The 23318-nt window shown below is 39.1% G+C and overlaps 1 protein-coding gene across 8 annotated transcripts in view; it reads right to left on the bottom strand.

The window, feature by feature from the left end:
- The window catches only part of CREB5 (cAMP responsive element binding protein 5), a 278443-nt gene that overhangs the window by 67109 nt on the left and 188016 nt on the right, over nt 1–23318 (bottom strand). For all 8 annotated transcript variants that reach the window (XM_044450653.1, XM_044450658.1, XM_044450656.1 and 5 more), the window contains 2 exons: nt 18266–18392; nt 15816–15926 (listed from right to left, as the gene is read on the bottom strand). In XM_044450653.1, coding sequence (XP_044306588.1) covers nt 15816–15926; nt 18266–18392 — 238 coding nt within the window. The remainder of the gene's footprint in view (nt 1–15815; nt 15927–18265; nt 18393–23318) is intronic.

Genomic DNA, 23318 nt, shown 5'->3' with positions numbered 1-23318 from the left:
ATTTCTGTGGTTTCTATGCATGCATGCTTTCCCATCTTCCTTCCAAGTGCTGGCACATATCCCATCAGCCCCTCAGCTCAGAATCAATCCCAGGGTGCACTGCTCCTGCCTTGCTCACACTCTCTGCTGAGTATGGCCACAGCCAGTTGCTCCTGTTGTTTCATTTGGCTGCTCAGTGAAGTAACCGCCTACTCACTAGAATAGTCTTGTTGCTCCAGAGTAGCACTGCTGAAGCACTCCCTGCTTCTGCCACATGCTCTATAAGCACACCCACCCCCTCACCTCGACTCTCCTGCAGCCAGGGACACGGAGATTATTAGTGTAGTGTCGCACCCATACCAGGGAGGGAGGGAGGGAGAATGCCCTATTCAGCAGACTTTCCCAGATCCAGGCATCTGCCCAGGAAAGTTTGCCAGCAGGCTGTCCGGACCCTGTTAGTCCTGTCGCTTTGGGGAGGGAAGAGAGTGAGGCTTGAGGATGGTTAGGGAGAAGATGGGAGCAGGACAGAGGGCAGGAAACAGAGCGGGAGACATAGGCTCCTTGGGATGCTCGCCCTGTTGGTAAAGCCCCATGCACTGCCTGTGTGTTCCTTGCATGAAGGCACCCTTCTTATGAGGAGATCACTGGCTCCCATGTGGCACAAACATGGTGACATCCTGTTAGTGCAACTCTAGGCATGTTTTCAGTAGGGTTTACTCCAGGATAGCTTCGGTCTAAATATGTTATATGTTTGATATATGTTTGGGGCTGAAACATGGGATAGAAGCATTATATTATATTATATTATATTATATTATATTATAAAATATCTTGACAAGCACCACAGTTATGTCTTATAGCCTGCAAACTAACCTCCTTCTACCACTGGAATTTCAATGCGATTCTATATACTAGTTCTGAAGATTGGGGCCACTATTCAGGGCACATTTAAGTGCACAAATTTAAGTGAAATCAATGGGTTTAAGCACACTCAACTCTGTAATGTATAGTGGCCATGGCATAAAATCACAACACATACACACACTATTGCAGTTCCATAGCCACAATCCTCACACTATATTTTTCAGCATCTGGAAAATAGATTTTGGCTAGCCACCAAGAGACTGCATATTCCAACCCAACCCCCATTTCTTTTGAACCTGACACCAGTTATAAATCTACATGAAAATACAGCCAGGGACAGAATGGTTGTTGTTGTTGATTCTCTTTTTCATCTGAAACAACCCTCTTACACACTGTGGTATTATTTATTCATTGCAAATGTGCAAGGATCAGGTAGCACCCTCCAAAATGGTCTCAGAGCCTTTGAACTGGATGCACATTGTATGAAACAGCCAGCAAAGGGACAAGTGGGGGAGGGAATTAAAGATTAGATGCTTATTTATAAAACGAATATGAATAAGGCAAGTGTTCAGAAATAAGTTACTAAAACTATCTTATAAAATAGCTTTAAAATTCTCTTAGCAGCTGAGCTTCTGTTGCGTCTGAAGAAATATATGAACCAATAACCCTCTCATGAGGTTTCATTACTGAAAAGGCTCATTAGAAAAGGCATTAAAATACTAATTACCTCATAAACTATTTAGTTGTGTACCCACTGGGATAGTACTTACTAGTGCCCAAGCTCTACATAGATCCAGCTAATCAATTAATGCTCATTACAACTAAAAGCGTGGCAGTCTGCAGCATGCAAGAGAAATAAATAAGTCAGCGGTTAGCTTGGAAAGTGACTGGGCTGTAACAGAGCCCTCCTTTGCAACACTGCTGTTGTCTGCTACGATTTAATTTTAATCAGCATTTTTGATACCATGGGTAATGTGACTCTTCCAGGCTTAAGAATCTCAGCAACCACTGTTGCTGCTTAAGTGCATAATTTATCACGGTGAGACTTATGAATGGCATTCAGAGATTAAAGCCGAAGATGTAACAGATACAATAATGGCTGGCCCTTTGTAAAGTAATGTGTGTCCCAAACAAGGATAGGCGAATCTGTCAAGCTTGATTTCATTCCGGTTCTCATGTTCCACTTTTAAGTTTCTGACATGCCATTTCTATATCAGATTGTAGATTTTTTGTTCCTTTTTTTGCTATGCACAAAGGACTTATGCATACTTTTATGTGTATTTTTCAGTACCTTTTTTGTATTTTTGAACATATGCACTTCTGTAAGCAACTTTCATCATTACAGCATTTTGGTGTGTATATTTCAAAACAGACACATTTTTGTATGTAGCTATTCAAACATGTGCGATCTTTAATTGCTGAACTGCATCACTAACATCAACACATTATATATGTTAGAGTTTTACTGCATTCCAGTTAGTGTTATATTTGGGAAGACCAAATCTGATAAATTTATGAACTGATAAAATATGTTATTGATCTTTAATCCAGTGTGAAAATTTTTAAAGAAAAAGACATGAATATTTCTTCTGGCATTTTTTTGTCTATTGAAAGAACAGTGCTGACTTGTCAAAGTAGAGTGCTTTGCTATTGTGAACTCAAAGGAAGAATAATATTGAATTGTAAAATGCCCAGAGATCTTTGGGTATTGGGAAGTATAAAAATGTAATAAATAAATAAACAAACACCACAAGACAGAATCCACAGTTTGTTTCATTACTTTTGTAAGGACTGTGTAGCAGAGTTGATGCAGCTCAGGGGTATCTCAGATGCACGTTCTCTGCAATTAATTCCTGGGCCTGGCATCCTTTCCACTCAATCTTGTGCTGCTTGTTAGGTGTGCATTAGGTATGCAATCCACTGTGCACTGGACTCTTTCAGATGCTCAAATTAGGATGCTGGCAGGCCTCATATATGTTTCAATTCATAGAGAAGGATGAGAGAGAGAGCAGGTTAGACCTGATAAACTGGTTGCATTTGAAAGCCAAGATTTGTAAACAAACAAACCCTGATTTATGGTCCTGGCTTGTACAGATAGCAAGTCAGGAGACAAAATTTAGAGGAAAGCCCCCTTCCTCATACCTATCTGGTGTCAGCAAAATGAGTAGACACAAGTCACTCAAAGTAAACTAGGACTGGCCAGAACCTGGCTAACTATTCTGACAGGAGAGCAAAGAAGGCTGAAAGAAGGTAGAAACGTAATATGGCCAGGACATCCATCATGAACATAACCAGAACTGCCAACATCACATGAAGACTGTAGAGTACAAGGGATGTTGAACAGGCCTGAATAAAAATAATCCAAATGGCAGTTGTAAGAGGTAATATGTTGAACATAGTTGCAAATAGTATTTCCAAGTCCCAACATTATTCCTAGTAAAGAACAGAATTCCCTTGTATCTCTCTAAGGTAGTTTTTTCGCAATAGGTGTTCCTCCAGAATTTCAGCTACAAGTCCCATAATCCTTGGCCATTGGCCATTCTGGTTTGGGCGGGTGGGGACTGCAGCCTAAAACACCTTGAGATACCCAGTTGGAAAATGCTATTTGAACGAAAATACGGAGTGTTTTACCTTCTGGTGATCTTGCCAATACACAATCTCTTACTTAAGAGGAGGGATTTACATCAGAGTAAAGGTCCCCAGGCTGTAGGGTGGAAGCTACAATCTGGTCAATGCAGGTACAGACATCTTTAGTTGCTCCTTATAATTGCATAAGGGTTAGGAACAGACCTGCTACAAAACGAACTGAAGTCATCACTTTAATTTTTGTGTATTTATCTAATTTCAGTGACATTTATGAGATGTTAGAGGCCTGGTTAATGTTTTGGCCAGTTTAGTTCACATACAAAATTGTCTGGGCAAAATCTTCTGGACAGGTGAAAAGTGAGACTAAGAAGAAAAGGCTTTCAAAAAGTTTCCTTATTGCTTAAATAACACAATCTTTCATTTAGCAGCAAACTCCTTTAAAATTAAACTTCCCTTGAAAAACAAAGTTTCATGATTAAAATGTGAGGATTCAAAAAAAAAAAAAAAAACACCCCACCCTGAAGAGTTTCAAGAAATAAAATTTGAACTAAAAAAGTTTTAGATGCTTCATGGAATTTAAATATCAGTACCTGTTTATATAAGGTGGAAGTCAGAATTTTTTAAAAAAGGCATATACATAAAGCTGAAATACACCAGAAATCAATGAGGATCCATTCATGAAGCAAGTCAAACAGATCTGATGGTTGTAAAGGTCCTCCCCAGACATGTAATCCCCTGCATGTTTAGGTAGGAAAAATTACCTTGAATCCCCATCTTTCACCCATCTTAAAGGAAATAGCTTTCCTGCTCTCACCCTTAAACTATGGGTGGCAAATTCATAGAGAATATTTACAGTGCTAACCTATACATGGTTACTCAGATGTAAGTTCCATGGTGTTCAGTAATTCAACCCCCAGTTATTTCTATAAAAGCCTGCACCCTAAAAAGATAAATATAGACACCATGCTCATCCTCCAGGGCCTTCCACTGAGTGCCAACCCCTCAGAAGGTAGCAACTAGGGGTGAGGATCTTTTCTGTGGTGGACTCCATCTTTGGAACAACCTCTCTGTGGCTGCCCACCTGGTGCCAAATTTGCCATTTTTCTGATACCAGGTCAAGACAGCTCTCTATGCATAGGCCTTTAAAGATCTCCTGAGGGGTTTATCCTGGTAATTTTTGCTGTTTTTTAATTTTATTTTTTTACTACATGTTAAAGCTTTTTAAAATTAATTTTAACACTTTCAATATGGTTCTTTTATGTATTGCATTTTATATTTTTATACCTTGTTGTAAACTGCCCAGAGAGCTTTGGCTATGGGACAGTATAGAAATGAAATGAATAACAACAACAACAACAACAACAACAACAACAGCAGCAACAGTTTGAATGGGGAAATGAAATTTTCCATGCAATGCATGTACTAGCCAGCAAGTAGCATCTGAACCCCTGAAACAACTCAACAGCCAGCTGGAAAGTTCTTGAGACTGATCTCATTAGAGACCTTGTAGGCTTTCCATTACTCAAGAAGGGATGGAAGAACAAATTAGCTCTTGATTCAGTGTACCAAGAGTATGCATTAAGTACTGGGTAATTCTTTACAGAATGCTTACAATCTTTCTGAAGTAGTTCTACAGTAATACTTATCTTAATACTGTTTTCACCTAAAATATTATTTTATTAAAAAGAGCTTGAATATTTACTGCATTTTAACATTTAGACTCTACTGGGTATTAAAATGACAATTTGCTTCCTATTATTAGGGATGGCATTTTTGTATGATTTACCAGATTTGCACTTCTGGAATGGAGACATGAATAACACGGATTGCACACTAGCCCTATTATTGTGATACAGCTCATGGCGTGGAAAATATAACAAAATGTGTGCAGTAATGCACATTTTAAGGATGAAATACACAACTGTGTATTTTAGGATAAAATGTGTATGCAGCTGCATATTTAATTATTAAATCCAAAGTTTTGTGATATTTTAAATTTAAAAATTCATCAATTGATGTAGAAGTATGAATGAATCCATAAAAATGACACAAACAAGATTGAATACTATCTCTGTATTGCTGCATTTCATCCCTTATGCTTCTTTTTCTATTTCATTTCTGCACCACTACGTAAGAACAGTTTTGCATGTTGTAGTAATCTAAGCACAAACCCTTTAAATGCACACATCGTATTGCTGTTTGCAGGACATGTGGGAAAATTCCCTGTGGCAGCAGAGCTAAGAAATTATTAAAACACACACACACACACACAAACACACACACAACACAATGCTGTGTTAACAGGGGCAGGAAAGTCTGTTGAACAAAGGCATTTTTAAAAGTCTTTTTCCTTGAAATTTGCCAGTTTCACTTCCCAGAATTATTTTCATGCATCATTAACAACAAACGTTATTTTAAATAGCAATTTCTCCCCCTTCATTTGGCATGAACTTCAGATGTATGTCTCATATCATAAATACCTTCAAAGACAGGATTTTCAATTTTAAAAGACAGTTTTATCTATTCAGAAAAGTGAGTGGCTAAAATGAGCTGGAAAACCTTTCCTTTTCATAAAAGTATACCTCTTCTGTCTTTGTTTTAGCCCTGTCTCTAATACAATAAATATATAATATGACAATATTTAGCCCCAATATTTTGAAATCTATCATCATCACATTACATTCATTCCCCACCTTTCTCCCTTTTGCAAGAAACCCAAGGTGTTGTACAATGTTCTTCTCTTCTCCATTTATCTTCAGAACAACAACCCTGTGAGATGGGCTGAGAAGCAAAGATTGGCCCAAAATTACTGAGTAAGTTTCATAACTTGACTAAGTATCCAAACCTAGAACACCCAACTTCCAGTCCAGCTCTAACCACTACACAACACTGCCTGCAATCAATCAGTTACATTTCAATGCCAGTCCCATTGGCTTCAATACTTGGAAAGACATACAAATACCTTGCCTTTCATGCCAGACTGTTAATCTGGCAGTCTTCTCTTATCTGCTTAAGGCCAATTTCGAAAGGACTATTTTGATAACTTTCATATCCATGGCACATTTGAGCTCTCTCCCTTCTTCTGATGAAATTGACATTCTCTACTCTAGACAAGCCATTTGCTAAACTTGAAATAACTTTTAGAAGGAACACACATGCCCTAGATAAATTCATGCAGATGGCTCAAATAATACTTTGGGATCTAGTCTGAGTCATTTAAACTGTTAATTTGTTTAACAGAAATTTAACTATCTTGACTTGAACACCTTAAAGGAAAAAATTAAGAATCTAGGGTGCTAACACGCAGGATTTCTAGCATGCCTTTGTATCTGTTAGATCTCTTTAATTTCTTTTTCATTCCAATAGATAGAATCAGAATCAACATATTCCTATAATTCTTTTACTTATTCAGATGGAACAAGATTAGTTTAATGTAAATATAAAGGCAAGATGAGTTATAAATGTTATGTAAATATTAAGGCATTTTTGTGTTACGACTTTCTTTTCTATGAAACAATAAGTTTTTAAATAAGTGTAAATATAATTTGGCGGGGCAGTTTTGTATAGAGTGATACAGTTACTCCTAAAAATAAATACTAATTGTAAACTTCTAAATGTAAATTCTAAAATGCTTAAATTAACTGAAAGGCCACCTCTGAGTACATATGCAAATATAAATAAGCCTTTTTTAGTTCTTCTTTTGAAAAGACATGTGTCATCCAGTGCCTGCTTTGACTACTTTCAAGAAATATTGTTTTTATTATAGTATTTCAATTCACGTTCATGCTCACATGAAAGGTTTGGTAATGCCATATTCTCAGGTGCCAAGGCTACACATGAATTCTAATGAGAACTTACAAATGCTCAAATGCCTAAAATAGCTTTGCTAGACCTGTACAAATTATTTTAAATTACATAAATATTTTTAATATGTCTGGCTTCTGACAGAACACTACTATATACAGGAGGATGGCACTGGCGACTTTTCCGCCAGCTTTTTCCATTTCCTTCTTCCATTCCTGCCATCTCCCTGAAATAAGTAGCATCATTATTAGTTCAGAAGACTAGTGCTGCTTTTATGTACTGCATGCGCCTTATCATCAGTTACACACCATGTAGATTGACCCTTCTCAACCTGGATCCCTTCAGATGTTAATATCAGCAACCTTGACTAATTATCAGAGACTGTGGGAGCTACAGTGCAAAGCATCTGGAAAGATCCAGATTGGGGTAGGCTGAGCAGAAGATGGACTGAATTAATAGAAAAGTGCACTCCATTAGGACAATGCTGTTTGCAGTTTGTACTGCTTATTTGAATAAATAAGCATTTGTTTGAACAAATAAATTTAAATTTAAATAAACATTTAACAAATGTTTAATTGGTGTGTTTGGCCCTGGCTCGCACATCATCATCACATTACGTTCATATCCTGCCTTTTTTCCTCTTACGAGGAACCCAAGGCAGCTTATATAGTTCCATTTTATCCTCAGCACAACAACCCTGTGAGGTGGGATAACAGAGTGACTGGCCCAAAGTCACCTACTAAGTTTCATGGCCAACTGGGGACTAGAACCTGGATCCCCCAGGTTCCCAATCCAAAATACTAACTACCACACCACATTACTGATAAATAAAATTGATATTATGTTGCAATTATTTTGCCTGTTCTGTAACTCACTGGAAATGTGAAGCTGCTAGTATTTATGAAGACAACTCTTTGGGTTGTTTCTTATTACAATTATGTACCTACTGTAACTGATGTATCAGTACGCTTTCTTTAATTACTGTGAACTGCCCACAGAGCTTTGGTTGTTGAGTGGTACTGAAATGTAATAGGTGAAGTGAGGTGAGCTGAGGAGAAATGAAAGGAAAGGAATAGGCGTGATCCAGCCAGTGTGAGGTGGCGTGGATATGCAAACTTGGAGTAAGTTCCATTGAACCTGGTGGAATTACTCCTAAGAGGTTTGCACAGGACTCCACTTTTAATCCTGTTTAATTCAATGGAAGAAAGTCATCAAGGCATCAATGGATTAATTCTGGTTAATTCTGGCAGGGCAGTGGACCCTTATGTTAGTGCCAGAATAATGAAATACGGAAACGTGTAGTAACACCAGAACACAGAAGCCGGGTTCCTTTGCTTTCAATAGCATCTGCAGTTATTAAAAAGGAGCACTGTAGAGAGTGGCAGAGGGCTTGGCTTAGCGTCCCTCAGCAGTCCTGAAGAAGGGCTGCCTGTCACCTGCTTAAATAAATCTTCGTTGATTAATTATGTGAGCTTTAGTGATGTCACTGAACCTAGTAATGTAATATTACCTGGTTCAGAATGTGAATTTGTCCAGCGCATAATACTTTGCTGTATTATGATCCAAGCACTAATGCCTGCAGAACTTCTTCTGCAGCATGCAATCCAAACTGAGATTCTATACATGAACAGTCAGCACAGATCATGAGACACTCAAAGACAGTTGCTTTGCAAGTGCAGGCACAAAAGTGTCTTAACTTTGGTTCTTACTCTGAATGAAAGTCCCACTGAAACCCTTATCCTGGATGAGACTCTTCATTACATTGCAAAAGTACACAATCTAGAAAGCCAGCATCTTACTCTCAATGGGACTCTTGTTAATGGCTATGAATTTGCAAGAGTGACACTGCTGGCTACTTTTTAGATCAGGAGTGGTAAACATCTGGCTTTCCAGATGTCCTTGGACTGTAACTCCCATCACCTTTCCTCTTTGGCTAAGCTGGCTCAGGCTTATGGGAGTTACAATCCATTAACATCTGGAAGGCCACACATTGTCCAGCCCTGTTTTAGATGTATGATCAGAACTTTAGTGCTAGTCCCTTGCATACAATGAAACATATGTTGATTCATGAGAGTAACTCAGTGAATAATTTATCTTATTCAACTCAATTCTCACAGTTGTCTCTTGCGGACATTTTATGTGGCTGTTGTCCTCAAGCCATATTTAAATACTCTGTTCTTCCCTGCTGTGTTTATTTGGGGCAAAGGAGAAGAGGAATTCCAAGGGTCTCTCAGTGTGTGGCTGGTGCCGGGAACTACAATTCCTCATGTGCACTATAAAAGTGCTGAAACATAGCACAACCAGCATGAATATGCCAACTTCAAAACTGTGAAGGAAGCCTTAGAAAGCAGGCAAGCTCATTCCAAACTCTCACCAAAAAACTCTTAAAAACTGCTCTGATTTGAATACAGCCATGGGATGTTTTGCCGGTGCTGATGAGTTTTAGTCAATGGACAGATGGGCAGAACGATCCTGTGCTGATTAGACAGATTCTAGACAGCTGTAGAATCTTCTGGATTCTCAGCTACAAAATGGGAAAACTGGTCTAAATCTTTAAAATGGGGGTCCTAATGTGGATCATCTCCTCTCTGCACAGCATGTTAGTTTTGTAAAGCAAGAGGTGCAGAGGCGACCTTCACAGTGTAATCAGCGAAGGATCGTGCCCTATTTGCAACTGAATAGTTATGAATTTAAAAGCACACCTTATACTTTTAGAGAATTCCCAAATGTGCAATGCAAACACAACCCTATATGTGCAAAAGAAGAAAGAACTTTTATAATGCCACCTCCCACTTGCATTTTCAGAAAGAACTCATATTAAAAATAACTCCGTGCTGGTTAGGCATTGAAGATACTAATTAAACCAACTTAGATTAATCAATCAATTTAAATAATTACTTAATCAAGGCTTCAATCCTATGTACATTTATCTGGGAGTGGCAACTGTAGAACTCAATAGAATTTAATTCTGAATGTACATTTATGCAATTGCATTGTAAATGTGGAGTAAGGAACATAAGAAAAGGCCATCTGGGACAACGTATCAAATTTTTCTCACGTGACTGGCACCCTTGCTACTCTGGATTGCTGACCAGGTGGAGAAAACCCATTCAAGTGGCTCTGCTTGTGTGTTACGGCAGTATTAATATATGCACTGCTGATAATTAGGATAATTAGTGACCCATTTCCCCAATGGCTTCCATGCAGTGCATAATATGTTGGAAGAGGCTTATGTCTTCTAATAAATTTTATTCATTGTTATACTGCTCTTCTTAATCATCATCTTCTTCTCGACTTCAATTTGTACTGCTAACTGTTGTTGTATTGTGGTTCATACTGTTCTTTTATGTTGTGCAGTAACTTGCACCAAGGGCTCTGTGGGGTCAGGTGGTAGGATATAAATTCCAAACATAAGTATTTTCCTCAGCAGAGCCATGACAACTGCTGGCACAATTCCTCCCTGTTCTTCCCTAGTTAAATATTATGAACCTAGACAGACAGACAGACAGACAGACAGACAGACAGACAAACAAACAAACATGTAAGTATATACTACAGCTACCCTACTATTATACTGATCTTTGTTTTTCCTCATTTCTTGTCAGCTTAAAATAAGCAATTATAACTGATAAAGAACAATGAATTAATATATAGACCTGAAAAGTTACAGGTATTATCCAAAAATTATTTATCAAGATCTATTCATATACAGCAACAACCAGCTAATTAATTCTGGTGCAGCATGTTCTAAGCATTTCTCTGTGTAATTGCTTCTCTTGTACGCTAAGGTTACAATCCACCAGGAATTTCTCGTTTACTATTTAGGAACAACTTTTGATATATGTCATCTAATAATTCTAACGTTTTCCCCAAACTATTCTATTTTTTTTTCTGCCAATTCCTTCATGTCAATTTATGTACTGTAATAGATAAACAAATGTTAAGAGTCATAATAAAATTTATAGAAGATGCATCACACTAATAGAAAACCAGATATGCAATGAAAAGTATGCTTACAGACCGCCATACATACACCCAATGTTGTCATCGGATGCCAGTGATATCAGAACACAACTTGATTGTGTGCTTGATCACACTGCAGGGCAGCAGCCACTGCTCGCCTTGGGTATACACCGCAACATCTTGATCTTCACTGAGCAGCAGACATCTCTCATCTGCTCAGTGAAGACTCCCTCAATGGCACCGTGGCCACAGCTCAAGAAAGGATCCTGTCCTGAACAGTCTTCAGTCATCCAGTGCCAGGTTGGCTGAACCCCCATCCCCTGCAGCCCATGCCTGAGGTCCCTGTGCTTGGCCAGCATGCCACAGGTCTTCAAACTAGCCGCTCAACTTGGCCCAGCCACCTGATGGCCCAGCCACTCCCTCCCTCCCCTGACAGCTGCATGCTTGCCGTCAGTGTCTGGGTGCCAGTTCAGTACTGGGGCCCTCCTCAGTCCCTAATGGAATCCCTGGAGCATCCTGCCCCATACCTTCCCAACCAATTTGAGGTGTATGGCGTATGCTCAATTTTGCCCCTGGTTCAACACAACTGCACTGACCATCCCTATTTTGATACATGAGGACTAGGAAATCACAAGCAGGTTTGAGCCAGCAATCTCCCAAGTGTGTGCCTGCTTTGCAGACTGCAGCAGCATGTCCTACCATGAGGGCCCGGGTGGTTAAGGAAGGCTGTCTTGCTCCTAAGTCAGTCCCTGGCCTTCTCAGGAGAACATCTGGACAGGCCCGCACCGTAATCGTGTTATTTCTGCCGGAAGTGGGAAATTGAAACAAACAGACCTCTTTTCAGGATTCTGGTACTAACTTTCTGATTAAGGAACCACCTCCCTAAATCAGGGGAGATGCCTTTTGGTACAAAAAGCATTTCTAAAGGGGGCAGTCAGGCTGTCCAATGCTTATCATTTCATATTGTCACCATATGCTAATAACTGCTCATTGCTGATTTGAATGAAAGCCACAACGTATACTTTTGAAGTTACTGTTCTTCACCACATGGGGTGAAGGGAAGTATTCGCTTTCCAGTTAGATAGGATACCCTGCTATGGGAGACGCAAACAGTCACATCTTTACCTCAATATAAATTTTGGGTAGGCAGCCAACCCAAGCCTTTTTAACACCTCAGCTGAAACCACACTCCGTAAACATTCAGTTGGTTGGCTTAAAGAGCAGATGTGGCCAACAGAGTTGGCAACATCAGCCAAGCAAAATCTGTGGTCAAGGGTTTTTCTCTGTTGTGTGCCATACCGTAATCGTGATGTGCCAAAAAGCAACAGCATCTGCAGCACAGCTTATTAAATCTTTCTGGATTAAGCTGCCGGCAAACCCCCCCCCCCACCTTCTTTAAATCCAAGCGATGTTGAGCCAAGCAAAATACTCCTTGGCTGAAGAAGAATAAAAAGCACCACACTGGCATCTTTTTCAGAGGCTGAAGTTTCTGCAGTTACTTTGCCTTCCTCGGTCTTTTCAAATGAAACTCAGAGGCTTTAAAAATGAAATTACTGATACATATGGTGAGAATTCTGTTCCTCAATATGTGAAATTAAGTGGATCACTTTTTAATCTGACAAAATTTATTTTGGCTAAAGGCTCAGATTTATAAAGGAGTTCCTTTGCAAGTCTCTCCCCAGGAGATAATTCCAAGAACCAGCATATAACAGGATGTCATTAAACCTTGGTCTTAATTGCTTTTACTAGCAGTAACATATAAAAGAATTATATTATGCATTTGTGCACATTAAACAAACATATCATTAAAATTTGGTGAAACGCTAATATTTCCACAATAGCATACCATTTTCCAAAATACACAATACCAGTCTTTCCATATTGACTGGGGATGATTGGAGTTGTAGCACTCTCCAGTCACCCAGACCAATAACAGTCTACTCTGAGTGGCAGTGGCTCACCAGGATCTCAAAAACTCAGGTCTTTCCTATCACCTGAAACTTAATCCTTTTATTTAGAGATGCTTTGCCTGAACCTGGCACCTTCTGAGTTACTATCCCTCTCTTGGAAGGTAGAAAGGTGCTCTATACTGAATCAGATGACCAATAAACTAAGAAATGTTTATGGTACAAAATGAGGATGCTCTAAACTTTCAACACCTTTGGAGGATATGGGGGTCAGAGACTTAGATTCATGCTGATGCTTCACTGCTGAAGCAAGGAGAGTCATTTAAATGGAATAGAATTTTTGAAAATAATGTTAGAGATTAACTCATGTCCTGATGCTTTATTGTTATAGTAAGTTGAATTAAGATGAGTTAAAATCGTCTTAAAATGGTAAGTAAAAGTGAATTCATTTATAGAAGATTTGAAAAATAAGTCAGTGAATAAGTAGTAATGGTAACACTAATTAAATATGTAAAAAGATAACCAGCCAGTGAAATTAATGTTGCGGGCAAAGGGAATGGAATTGTGGGGAAAAGTGTTGGAGATTAACATTTGTATTGAGGCTTCATTGACAAACAGCAATTTAGTAGAAATTTCAATGAATTTTAACTAAGTTCCAAAAAAAAAAAAAAAATATGTGACTGAGTAGAGAGGATAATGATTACTGACTTGCAGCAATTTTTTTGTACTTGATTTTCTGTGTAGTAGCTTTTCGAGATTCCTTGGTGTTTCTTTGCTATACTTTATTATTTTCATGTGTATGTTTTTTCGTTATTTCTCAAACTGTAATGTTATTAAAAGAATAATAAAAAAATAGAAAAAACAGCTTTGGAGGATATGGTTATCATTGCTTGGAGGCTTCCTAGGCTTTGAAGAAATTTAGAATAGTAACAAGGTACAGAGCCTTCTTGGTGGTGGCCCTCAATTATGAAATAAACTCCCCAGCAAGGCCCACCTGGCAGCTACATTATTCTCTTCTGCATCAGGTTAAGAATGTGTTCTACTCTCAGTCATTTAGCTGAACATAAGACTCTGAACCAGGTCCTGAGGTTTTTTATTGTTAAAATTGTTTGGATATGTGTCAGCTGTTTGTATGCTATTTTTATATTACGTACAACATTGTACGTTGGGGTTTTTTATCTAAATTGTGCTATTGGGCAGTATAGAAATGAACCGAAAATGAAATGAAATCATAGACAAGAGAAAGAGACAGAAGTGCTAAATGTTCAATGGCGCTTACAAATCAGTGCCTACAGGATTCCAGTCCTAAAGAGCAATCCCACTATGCTGCAATCAAAAGATCCTCCACCACTGCAACAGCAGAATGGGTGCCATATTCAAAGAACACTCACTCCAAAAGGATGGAAAAACACACATGCTGAAAATACAAAAGTGACTGAAGAATGACTGGAATATTCTTGGAAATAGTGCCATAGCTCACCAATCAGAGACAGCGTCATGCAGACACAGAAGGAGCTAGTGTCTACTCAAAGCTCCCAGCCACAGTGCGCAAAAGATGCCATAACCTGGCAGCAGCTGCTGGCACTGCCCAGGGAGCCTTGCAACTGTCTGCCGAAGCAGCAGCAAAGACAGAAAAGAGCTCTCCCTCTCACTTCCTCTTGCACTCATAAAAATGGTAATAGTGTAAGTCACATTTCATAGGAACCATGAGGGCCAGGGAATTTCAATCAGGTATCAATCTTTTTAAATATCTTATTCTTTAAAGCTTTTCCAATTTTTAATGTTTTAAATATAGGAATTTTAAGGTTGTAACCCACCTTGAGTCCTCATCACTGGGAATAGGTGGGATACAATACTACTACCACTTATAATAATATATAACAGTTAAAGCAGACTTCATGAGGCCTGGGCCCTCCAGATGTTTAAGACTACAACCTTCATCACTCCCAGTTGGGGTGACAGGGTTTGGTAGTACAAGATATTGGCACATTCCAGTGCAAACAGACTTGTACCATGCCTTCTGGACAAAGATGCCATTCAGAATCTAGTTATCAATCAGTTTTCTCACTGCCTGAACGTTCCAATGCATTATTTAACTGAAAAAGCTGCTCTAAAACACATTTTAAAATGTTACTCTTAAGAAGAAATATATTAAAATATGTATTGAAACTGCATCTTCACGGGGAAACAGTAAAAAAATGACAAACGTGTGAAAAATGTCTCAGATTGAAACAGACTGATTTAGCCATTGCTACATTTTCAAATTTCAAGTCCCCAGCATCCACTTGCAAACCATTTAGCAAGCAAAAAATGGCAACTCTACTACATAAACATATTACAAAAAGAATAAACTCTCTACGCAATTGGAAACAAGATCCTTGAGATTACTTCAACCTAGCCATTCCTACACATATACAGCAACACAGACAAAATGTTATTACACCTGCTTCCACTCCACAATATCAGAATATCCTCAATCACTATCCAGTGCCCAATATCCTTTAACTTGAATTGAAGAGCTATAGCAACGATCTGAAAGCTTAGAAGCTGGCGAGGCTAAGTTGAGCCACTCATGCTCTAAATCTCTTTATAGCAGAAACACAATTGTACAACTAGAAATCAAATATTCAGATTGCCCTCAAAGCGCAGAAAAAGGGGGATTCGAATCACATTTTTAAATGCATAAAAATCAAGGTGTTTTCAACATGTTACCATTTTGGCTTCTGAGTGCATTGGAGGGACTTGTGGTGAGGCACACGGATTACTGAGGTTTGGACCTTGCATTCCCATTATATTGGAGTTCATTGACATTTGTCGATCCATCTGGAAAAGGGAAAAAAAGAAAATCAGATGGCATGGGAGAAAAAATACATTTTCAAAAGACACATGTTCTGGCTTTCTTCAAATGAGCTAGAAGGTGAGACTGGACCATACCAGAGGCCTAGAGCCCAGTACGCTGCTTCTCCAACCCATTGGCCAACCAATGTTTAAGTGAATCCCACAAGCAGAGTGTGAGTGCAAGAGCACCTTCCACTCTTGTTCTCCATCAACTGGCATTCATTGTGGTCTGGTGTCTACTAAGGGCAGCAGCAGCTTTGCTAATTTTGACTGTGGTTATCTAGTGCTAGAATATAAAGCCTGGAACATCATTTTATTCATCACTCAGGTAAAAAAAAATCCTGACCCTTCATTGGTCGAACAACCTAGCTTTGAAATTTCTATATTGATTTTTCCCACTAAAAAATAAAAAAAAAACACTCTGGATTAAGTGTCTTTTAAAACATCATTGTATAAAAATTACTGATGCTGTCAGGACAACCTAAACCAACTTGTTTAAAACATAAATCAAAAGGTATGATTTAAAAGGTTTGAAAACTAAAGGCTTTTCCCACTTGGGCAGTCGAATCAGGGGGAAAGACTGCAGAAATGTCCCAAGAAACAGTCTTGCAAAGGGCAATCTCTCTCTCTCTCTCTCTCTCTCTCTCTCTCACTCACTCTCACTCTCACTCTCACTCTCACTCTCACTCTCACTGCACAGCTTCCTTTTCTTATTGGTAAAAACTTGGGCAGCAGGAGAACACAGCTAGCATTCATTCCCAACATCATGCTGCCTCTGTTGTGAAAACTGGACCTCAATGGAAGTTTGGCCTTTTCTGGAAAACCAGAATTTTCAAATGGAAAAAGATATACATCAGCCATCTCCACCTGGTGTCCTCCAGATGTACTATATTAGACCTCCTGTTATTCTTAGCTAGAATGGCCAATGCTCCAACACATCTGGAAGGGAACCTGGTTGGGAAAGGGTGACATATGGTAACAGGAAATGCAAAGCAATCGGCCAAAATGTGGTTCAGTGGAATATTTATTTATTTATGGGTTTTGTGAGATGTATGGAGCTTGAGATATCCTATACCTCCCAGAGAGCTCCAGATATTGCATTGTCTGGAAATATATTAATAATGATGATCAAGAAGAAAAAGGCCCTGACATTTGTCTGACCTTACTGAGTATAATCAAGAATGTAGCAGTATTGAACTAAAAGTTCTCCAACAAAACATTTGGCTTAAATGGTGTGTGGGAGTTACCTTTGGACCACCCTAAAACTGGGGGCAAATTGGAAGAATTCTTAGCATTTGCAGCGTACGATATTGTTTCCCTTTTTCTTTTTGTATTTTAGGGCTGATGCCTGTGGTAGCAGTGGATTTGCCATTTTGCTCCACCCAGGAATTCCCAAAGGCACCATTGATCCAGACTATTGTGTAACAGGTGGAAAGTAGCTAGCAGCTGCTAAGAAAAGCTCTTGCCCTTACAGATGGTGGCCCGCAATTACTAAAAAACAAATGAAAATTGTGCAATACAATTACAAGTGGTAAGCTGGAACTTGTAAAAATATCCCACTGCAATTGTTTTACTAGGGAAGGTGGGAAACTAGGGGGAGCCACTTGGTCACCACACTAGAATAGAGCTCCAGTGTCATAAGCCAGGTTGCAAAGAAGTGCAGAGTAATTCGGGATTTAAATCTGTATCTTGTGCTCTCAAATAGCAACCCTCCATTTTGCATGGCAATCTTCTTTTGAAAGGGACTAGATGGTCCAGAACAATTTGTGAGGTGGTACAGGAGGCCATCTGTTCGAAGTCAAAGATTCTACAAGGTCAGTGCAAAATCTTACATAAGCCTTCGGTAATTCATTTTGCCCAGTTCCTATAAAGGGACCAACTATCTGTTACACAGATTTGCATGGAAGGTTAACTTTTAATTTTTTCTACTGTAAGCATGGATGACTTTGACTCAGATCAGGACCATGATCCACCAGGAGAGAAAGATTAAAAGCTCCATCTACCATTTTTTACTCAAAATTCTCCATTGGCATTAATGGAAGTTTTTATTCTTTCATAAACTTTAGAAAAAATGGAAGAGGGTCTGTGGAGGTGCCAATCTGAACTGGGGCTGTGAATGCTTACACTAGAGTAAATGAACTCTAACGCCAAGCCACACACTATATGAATAGCATAACAGGTATTTTGGTTCTAGATTTCATTGTTACTGAAATAATACTTGGAACAGACCCATAAATTACAACTACATTACTATTTTATGTCTTAATTTTAATAAACTACCATACAGTCATCTTTCCTTATGTTCAAACAATGGGTGTACTTACGGGCATCAAAACTGCTGAGGATCCAGGCATGGTAGGATTTGGGAGAGTCCCTGGCATGGAAGCAGGCATAGGTTGTCTTTGTCGGTTGTGCAGGTGTAATAATGATGATAATGAGCCTGGGACAGGCCTAGAAATAAGGGGAGCCAAAATAAATAAATAAATAAAAATCAGAGCTGAAACTTGAAAGGGGGAACATTCTCACACTTTCCAAGTCATACTTCAACACTGTAAATGAATACTCAACATATTGTATGTCAAAATCTGTATGGAATTTCAGTGTTCAATCCTGAGCATTTTTTGCAGTTTCAGGAGGTTGGTTTAAAGACTTTTTTCTTTTTCTTTTGGAAGGGTAACAAGAAATAATTTGCTGAAATTCTATGAAAAGTCTGAGAAAAAAAAGGGCTCTTAAAGAGTACAGTTACTTCCTTATAGTTTCTGGTATTTATTTTATTATGATTTTTTTCTGGAATCTCCAGTACTCTTCCCTAAATTAATGGTTTTAATTCACATTCAAATTACAATCCAAAAAGTTGCTTAATTTGCATGAAGACACACTGCACATCTAAAGTGGAATTTCACCTATTACCATTTAATAGATTTAGAGTTGTTGTGGTATTTTAAAAAATAAATCCCACATTTATTTACTTTTTTAAAGAATGTTTTTTCATTATTGGAAGAACTATTCCATCAGCTTAACATAGGTAGTATAAAATGAATGCAGCTGTGTTAGTACTAGAGGCACATCTCTGAGTTGTTACGATGCATGTGATAGGAGAGAAACTTTATTTGGGTTTTTTTTTCAACTGGGAAGAAAGATGGTGATTTGAAATTTGGGGAATTGGTATCTAACTCTTTGTCACAGTAAGATCACTTCAAGCTGAGCTTTAAACAGCCTTTTTCCTTGAAAATGCTCCAAAGTCTGATGGATTCCAGTAGAAGATTTTCCCACTGGCATTGCAGGGGTGCTTGTCAATGCTCAGGTCACTCTGTGGAATACAGTAATGATCTCTCTCTCTCCCTCCCCCCTTCCCCCTCCTGGAAAACTAATACTGAAACCCACCACCAGCATTGCAACTTCTCAGTGTCAAGCAATGGAGTTTTTCTGTGGTTAGAGGTCTTCTACAACCTACTCCATTAAAAGAAACAATGGAATTCTCAGTAATATGCTGTGGCAAATCCATGTGGCATTAAAGTGCTCAGATCCTTTATAAACTGGACACAATTAATGCAGTGAACTGTCCAAAGCACTGTCTGGTCTATGTATTATAGAATGAGTTTCCATTATTGAAGTCCAAGGCTGTGAAGATGCTTGCCCAAGTCCGATGAACTGTTTGCTTGACCCTTGCTGTCCAGATTGGGAGCTGGAGGGACTTCACTGCAATAGTTGCACTTCTACTTAGATAACTGTTTCCAAAGGCAGTTTTGCAAGGTTATTACTCTTTGCCTTTACCATTGTGTGATGGGCTCTGCAGGTCTCTGTTCTATCCCCCATGCCATGCAACATCTACATGAAACCAGTGGGAAAGGTTATCTGGAGGTGTGGGCTGAATATGCCAATGATACCCAGCTCTCTTTCTCTTTAAATCACATCTAGGTGAGGTGGTGGCTGCTCCATGGTAATAAACCCAGTGAAGGGCAATAAACTGAGACTCAACCTAGCCAAGATGGAGGTACTGCTAGTAGGTGTTTCACCTGCCCAGATGAGCGGTATTCTGTGTGTTTGACAGGGTGTTGTAATCCCCTAAAGGATCTGGTTCATAGTCTGGCTTGCTACCATTGCCATTAGAGGCACAGGTGGACTTGGTGACATGGAGCACCTTTTATCAACTTAAGCAATGTTCTTAAGAGAGAAAGCCAAGATACAGTTATTGATGCTCCAGTAACATTTCAGCTGGCTTAATGGGATGCATTATACATGGACTGCCTTGCAAATATAAATAGGCTTTCTTAATAATGCTTTGGTTTGATGATGAAATTACTCCTAATTTGGAGTGTTTCTTACTCAACCTCACTGACAGCCACAGTCCAAAAATATGGCATGTAGGCAATTTGAAATCATTGATTAAATCAGTTTTAGCAATCCTGAACTTATTCCTGGGCAGTTCTACTGAAAAATGTTGAATTAAAGCAGTGGTCCTCAAACATTTTTCAGGCTGCTCTCCCCTTTTTCTCTTGGATGACAATTCTAGCACCCCCATGTCTTTCTTTGCATTAGCCCTACTGCTAATTGAAAACCATTCACCACTCCTCTGGCTTTTTCCACCACACTCAGGGGGTGCTACCCCCTGGTTACTTTGGGAATCACTGAATTGAAGGGTCTGTGTACATTTTTAATAAATGTCTTTTCAATTCTAACTGCAAAGGACAATGTAATAATTTCCAAAGAGCAAATAACAGCCTCAAGTTATAGTACTGCATTAAACATAAACCTCAGGGTGCCAAAAATCTTGCTCAGAAAAGTAGATATGAGTTTTCATTATATATTCATTAATTCCTAGTACCAAAAGCTACATTCTGTACATCACCTTGTTCACGCCTGTGGCTTTATACACTGTCAGAGCTGAATGTGTATACTATATTTATTATTTATATTGATCAATATGTAGTTATGTTTTCATTATAATTCTGTGTTTTATCATCAATAGTCATCCTGGGCACTATTTTTAGGTACGGCATATATTTGATTTAAAAAAAAATACTTTTCTTGATCTTCACAGCTTCTGCCACAACACAAGCTCAAGTCTCAGTTTTTCTCAGTTTAAAAGCTGGCTTGAGATACTGAGCTTAGGAGCAGCTGTTGGACAAAAGCAGGATAGCAAAAAAATCAAAGCTATGTTGAAGTTTAATCCATAGCAAACACTATCACTGGACAAAAGATTACCAGGTTGACAGAGTAAATGAACTACGAGTCTGTTTTTTGTTTTTTTTTAACTCTAACATTCGTGATATGCAAACTATACTTTTATGTAGGGGAGAGTCAATTCTCAAGGTGACTGGCATAAAAAGCAGCCCCGGGATAACTGCCTGGAGCCCCACTGCTAGAGCTTTCTGTGCTGCTTACACAGAACACTGTACCTTCATAATAAACTTAGGTGTTAGTCCATTTGACAGAAACTTGTTTTGGCTTGACTTGTGCCATTTACACAGGTAATCCTCAAGAGTCCATATGGTAGGAATTTTACTTACATGTTCCAGAGCCAAAATGTTTTCTGAACTTGATTTAATGAGCCTGGGAATAGGGGCCATGGGTAAAAAGGAAATTATTTGTATATATTAAAAAACAGCAAATAAGCTACCTTGCTGTCCTCACTCTCACCCTCAGCTCTGCTTAGCTCTGCATATCTGCATCTGCTTTGCAGTTGGGAAATTACTGTTTTTATTTTTGTGTTTTTTTCCACGTTCTTTTTGTAGCACCTTGGAACTTTGCAGGGTTTTCCTGGATGGAAAAATACACACTTCTGATTTTCGGGGTCTTGTTTTGTCATTCATTACTAATCAAATAATAATAAAAAAATGTACATGCTCAGTCTACCATGTAAAGGAGCAAGGGATAATGACCTCCATGTGCCTCAAATTCAGGTGCTTCAAACTCATGAATGCTTTGCATCCAAAGTAAGCAAGCTAATAAAAAGCTGGGAGAGAAGCATCAAAGTTCAAAAGAGTAGTCTTCTAAACTAGTCAAATCCCACAATTTATGGCTTCATCTACTTAACATTTGCAAAGGACTATTTGTGTGCTCTCCTTCATGGATCACTGCCTTGTTGTGGTGAAGGAGCTTGCGTAGCTCAATGAAGGTATGAGCTATGCCGTGCAGGGCCACCCAAGACGGACAGGTCATAGCAGAGAGCTCTGATAAAACGTGATCCACTGGAGAAGGAAATGGCAACCCGCTCAGTATCTTTGCCATGAAAACCCCATGGACAGTACCAAAACGCAAAAAGATATGATGCTGGAAGATGAGCCCCTCAGGTCGGAAGGTGTCCAATCTGCTACTGGGGAAGAGCGGAGGGCTAGTACTAGTAGCGCCAGAAAGAATGAAGCAACTGGGTCAAAGCCAAAAGGACACTCAGTTGCAGATGTATCTGGTGGTGAAAGGAGAGTCCAATGCTGCAAAGATCTATACTCCATAGGAACCTGGAATGTAAGATCCATGAATCAAGGCAAGCTGGATGTGGTCAAACAAGAGATGACAAGACTGAACATTGACATCTTAGGAATCAATGAACTAAAATGGACAGGAATGGGTGAATTTAATTCAGATGACCATCAGGTATACTACTGCGGGCAAGAATCCCTCAGAAGAAATGGAGTAGCCTTCATACTCAATAAAAGAGTAGGAAAAGCAGTACCGGGGTACAATCTCCAAAATGACAGACTGATCTCAGTTCGAATCCAAGGCAAACCATTCAACATCACAGTAGTCCAAGTCTATGCCCCAACCACTGGTGCTGAAGAAGCTGAAGTTGACCGGTTCTATGAAGGCCTACAAAACCTTCTAGAATTAACACCCAAAAATGATGTCCTTATCATCATGGGGGATTGGAATGCTAAAGTAGGAAGCCAAAAGATAACTGGAGTAACAGGCAAGTTTGGCCTTGGAGTACAAAATGAAGCAGGGGACAGGCAGGTAGAATTTTGTCAAGAGAATACGATGGTCATAGCAAACACTCTTTTCCAACAACCCAAGAGACGACTCTACACATGGACATCACCAGACGGTCAACACAGAAATCAGATCGACTATGTGCTCTGCACCCAAAGATGGAGAAGCTCTATGCAGTCAGTAAAAACTAGACCAGGAGCTGACTGTGGCTCAGATCATGAGCTTCTTGTTGCAAAATTTAGGCTTAAATTGAAGAAAGTAGGGAAAAGCACTAGGCCACTCAGGTATGACCTAAATCATATCCCTGATGAATATACAGTAGAGGTGACAAATAGATTTAAGGAATTAGATCTGATAGACAGAGTGCCTGAAGAACTATGGATGGAGATTCACAACATTGTACAAGAGGTAGCAACTAAAACCATCCCAAAGAAAAAGAAATGCAAGAAA

The sequence above is a fragment of the Varanus komodoensis genome, unplaced genomic scaffold, assembly GCF_004798865.1.
Source record: "Varanus komodoensis strain SLA01 unplaced genomic scaffold, ASM479886v1 scaffold68, whole genome shotgun sequence".
Classification (NCBI taxonomy): Eukaryota; Metazoa; Chordata; class Lepidosauria; order Squamata; family Varanidae; genus Varanus; species Varanus komodoensis.
Note: the sequence above shows the minus strand (reverse complement) of the source record. Positions and strands in the feature narration are given on the sequence as shown.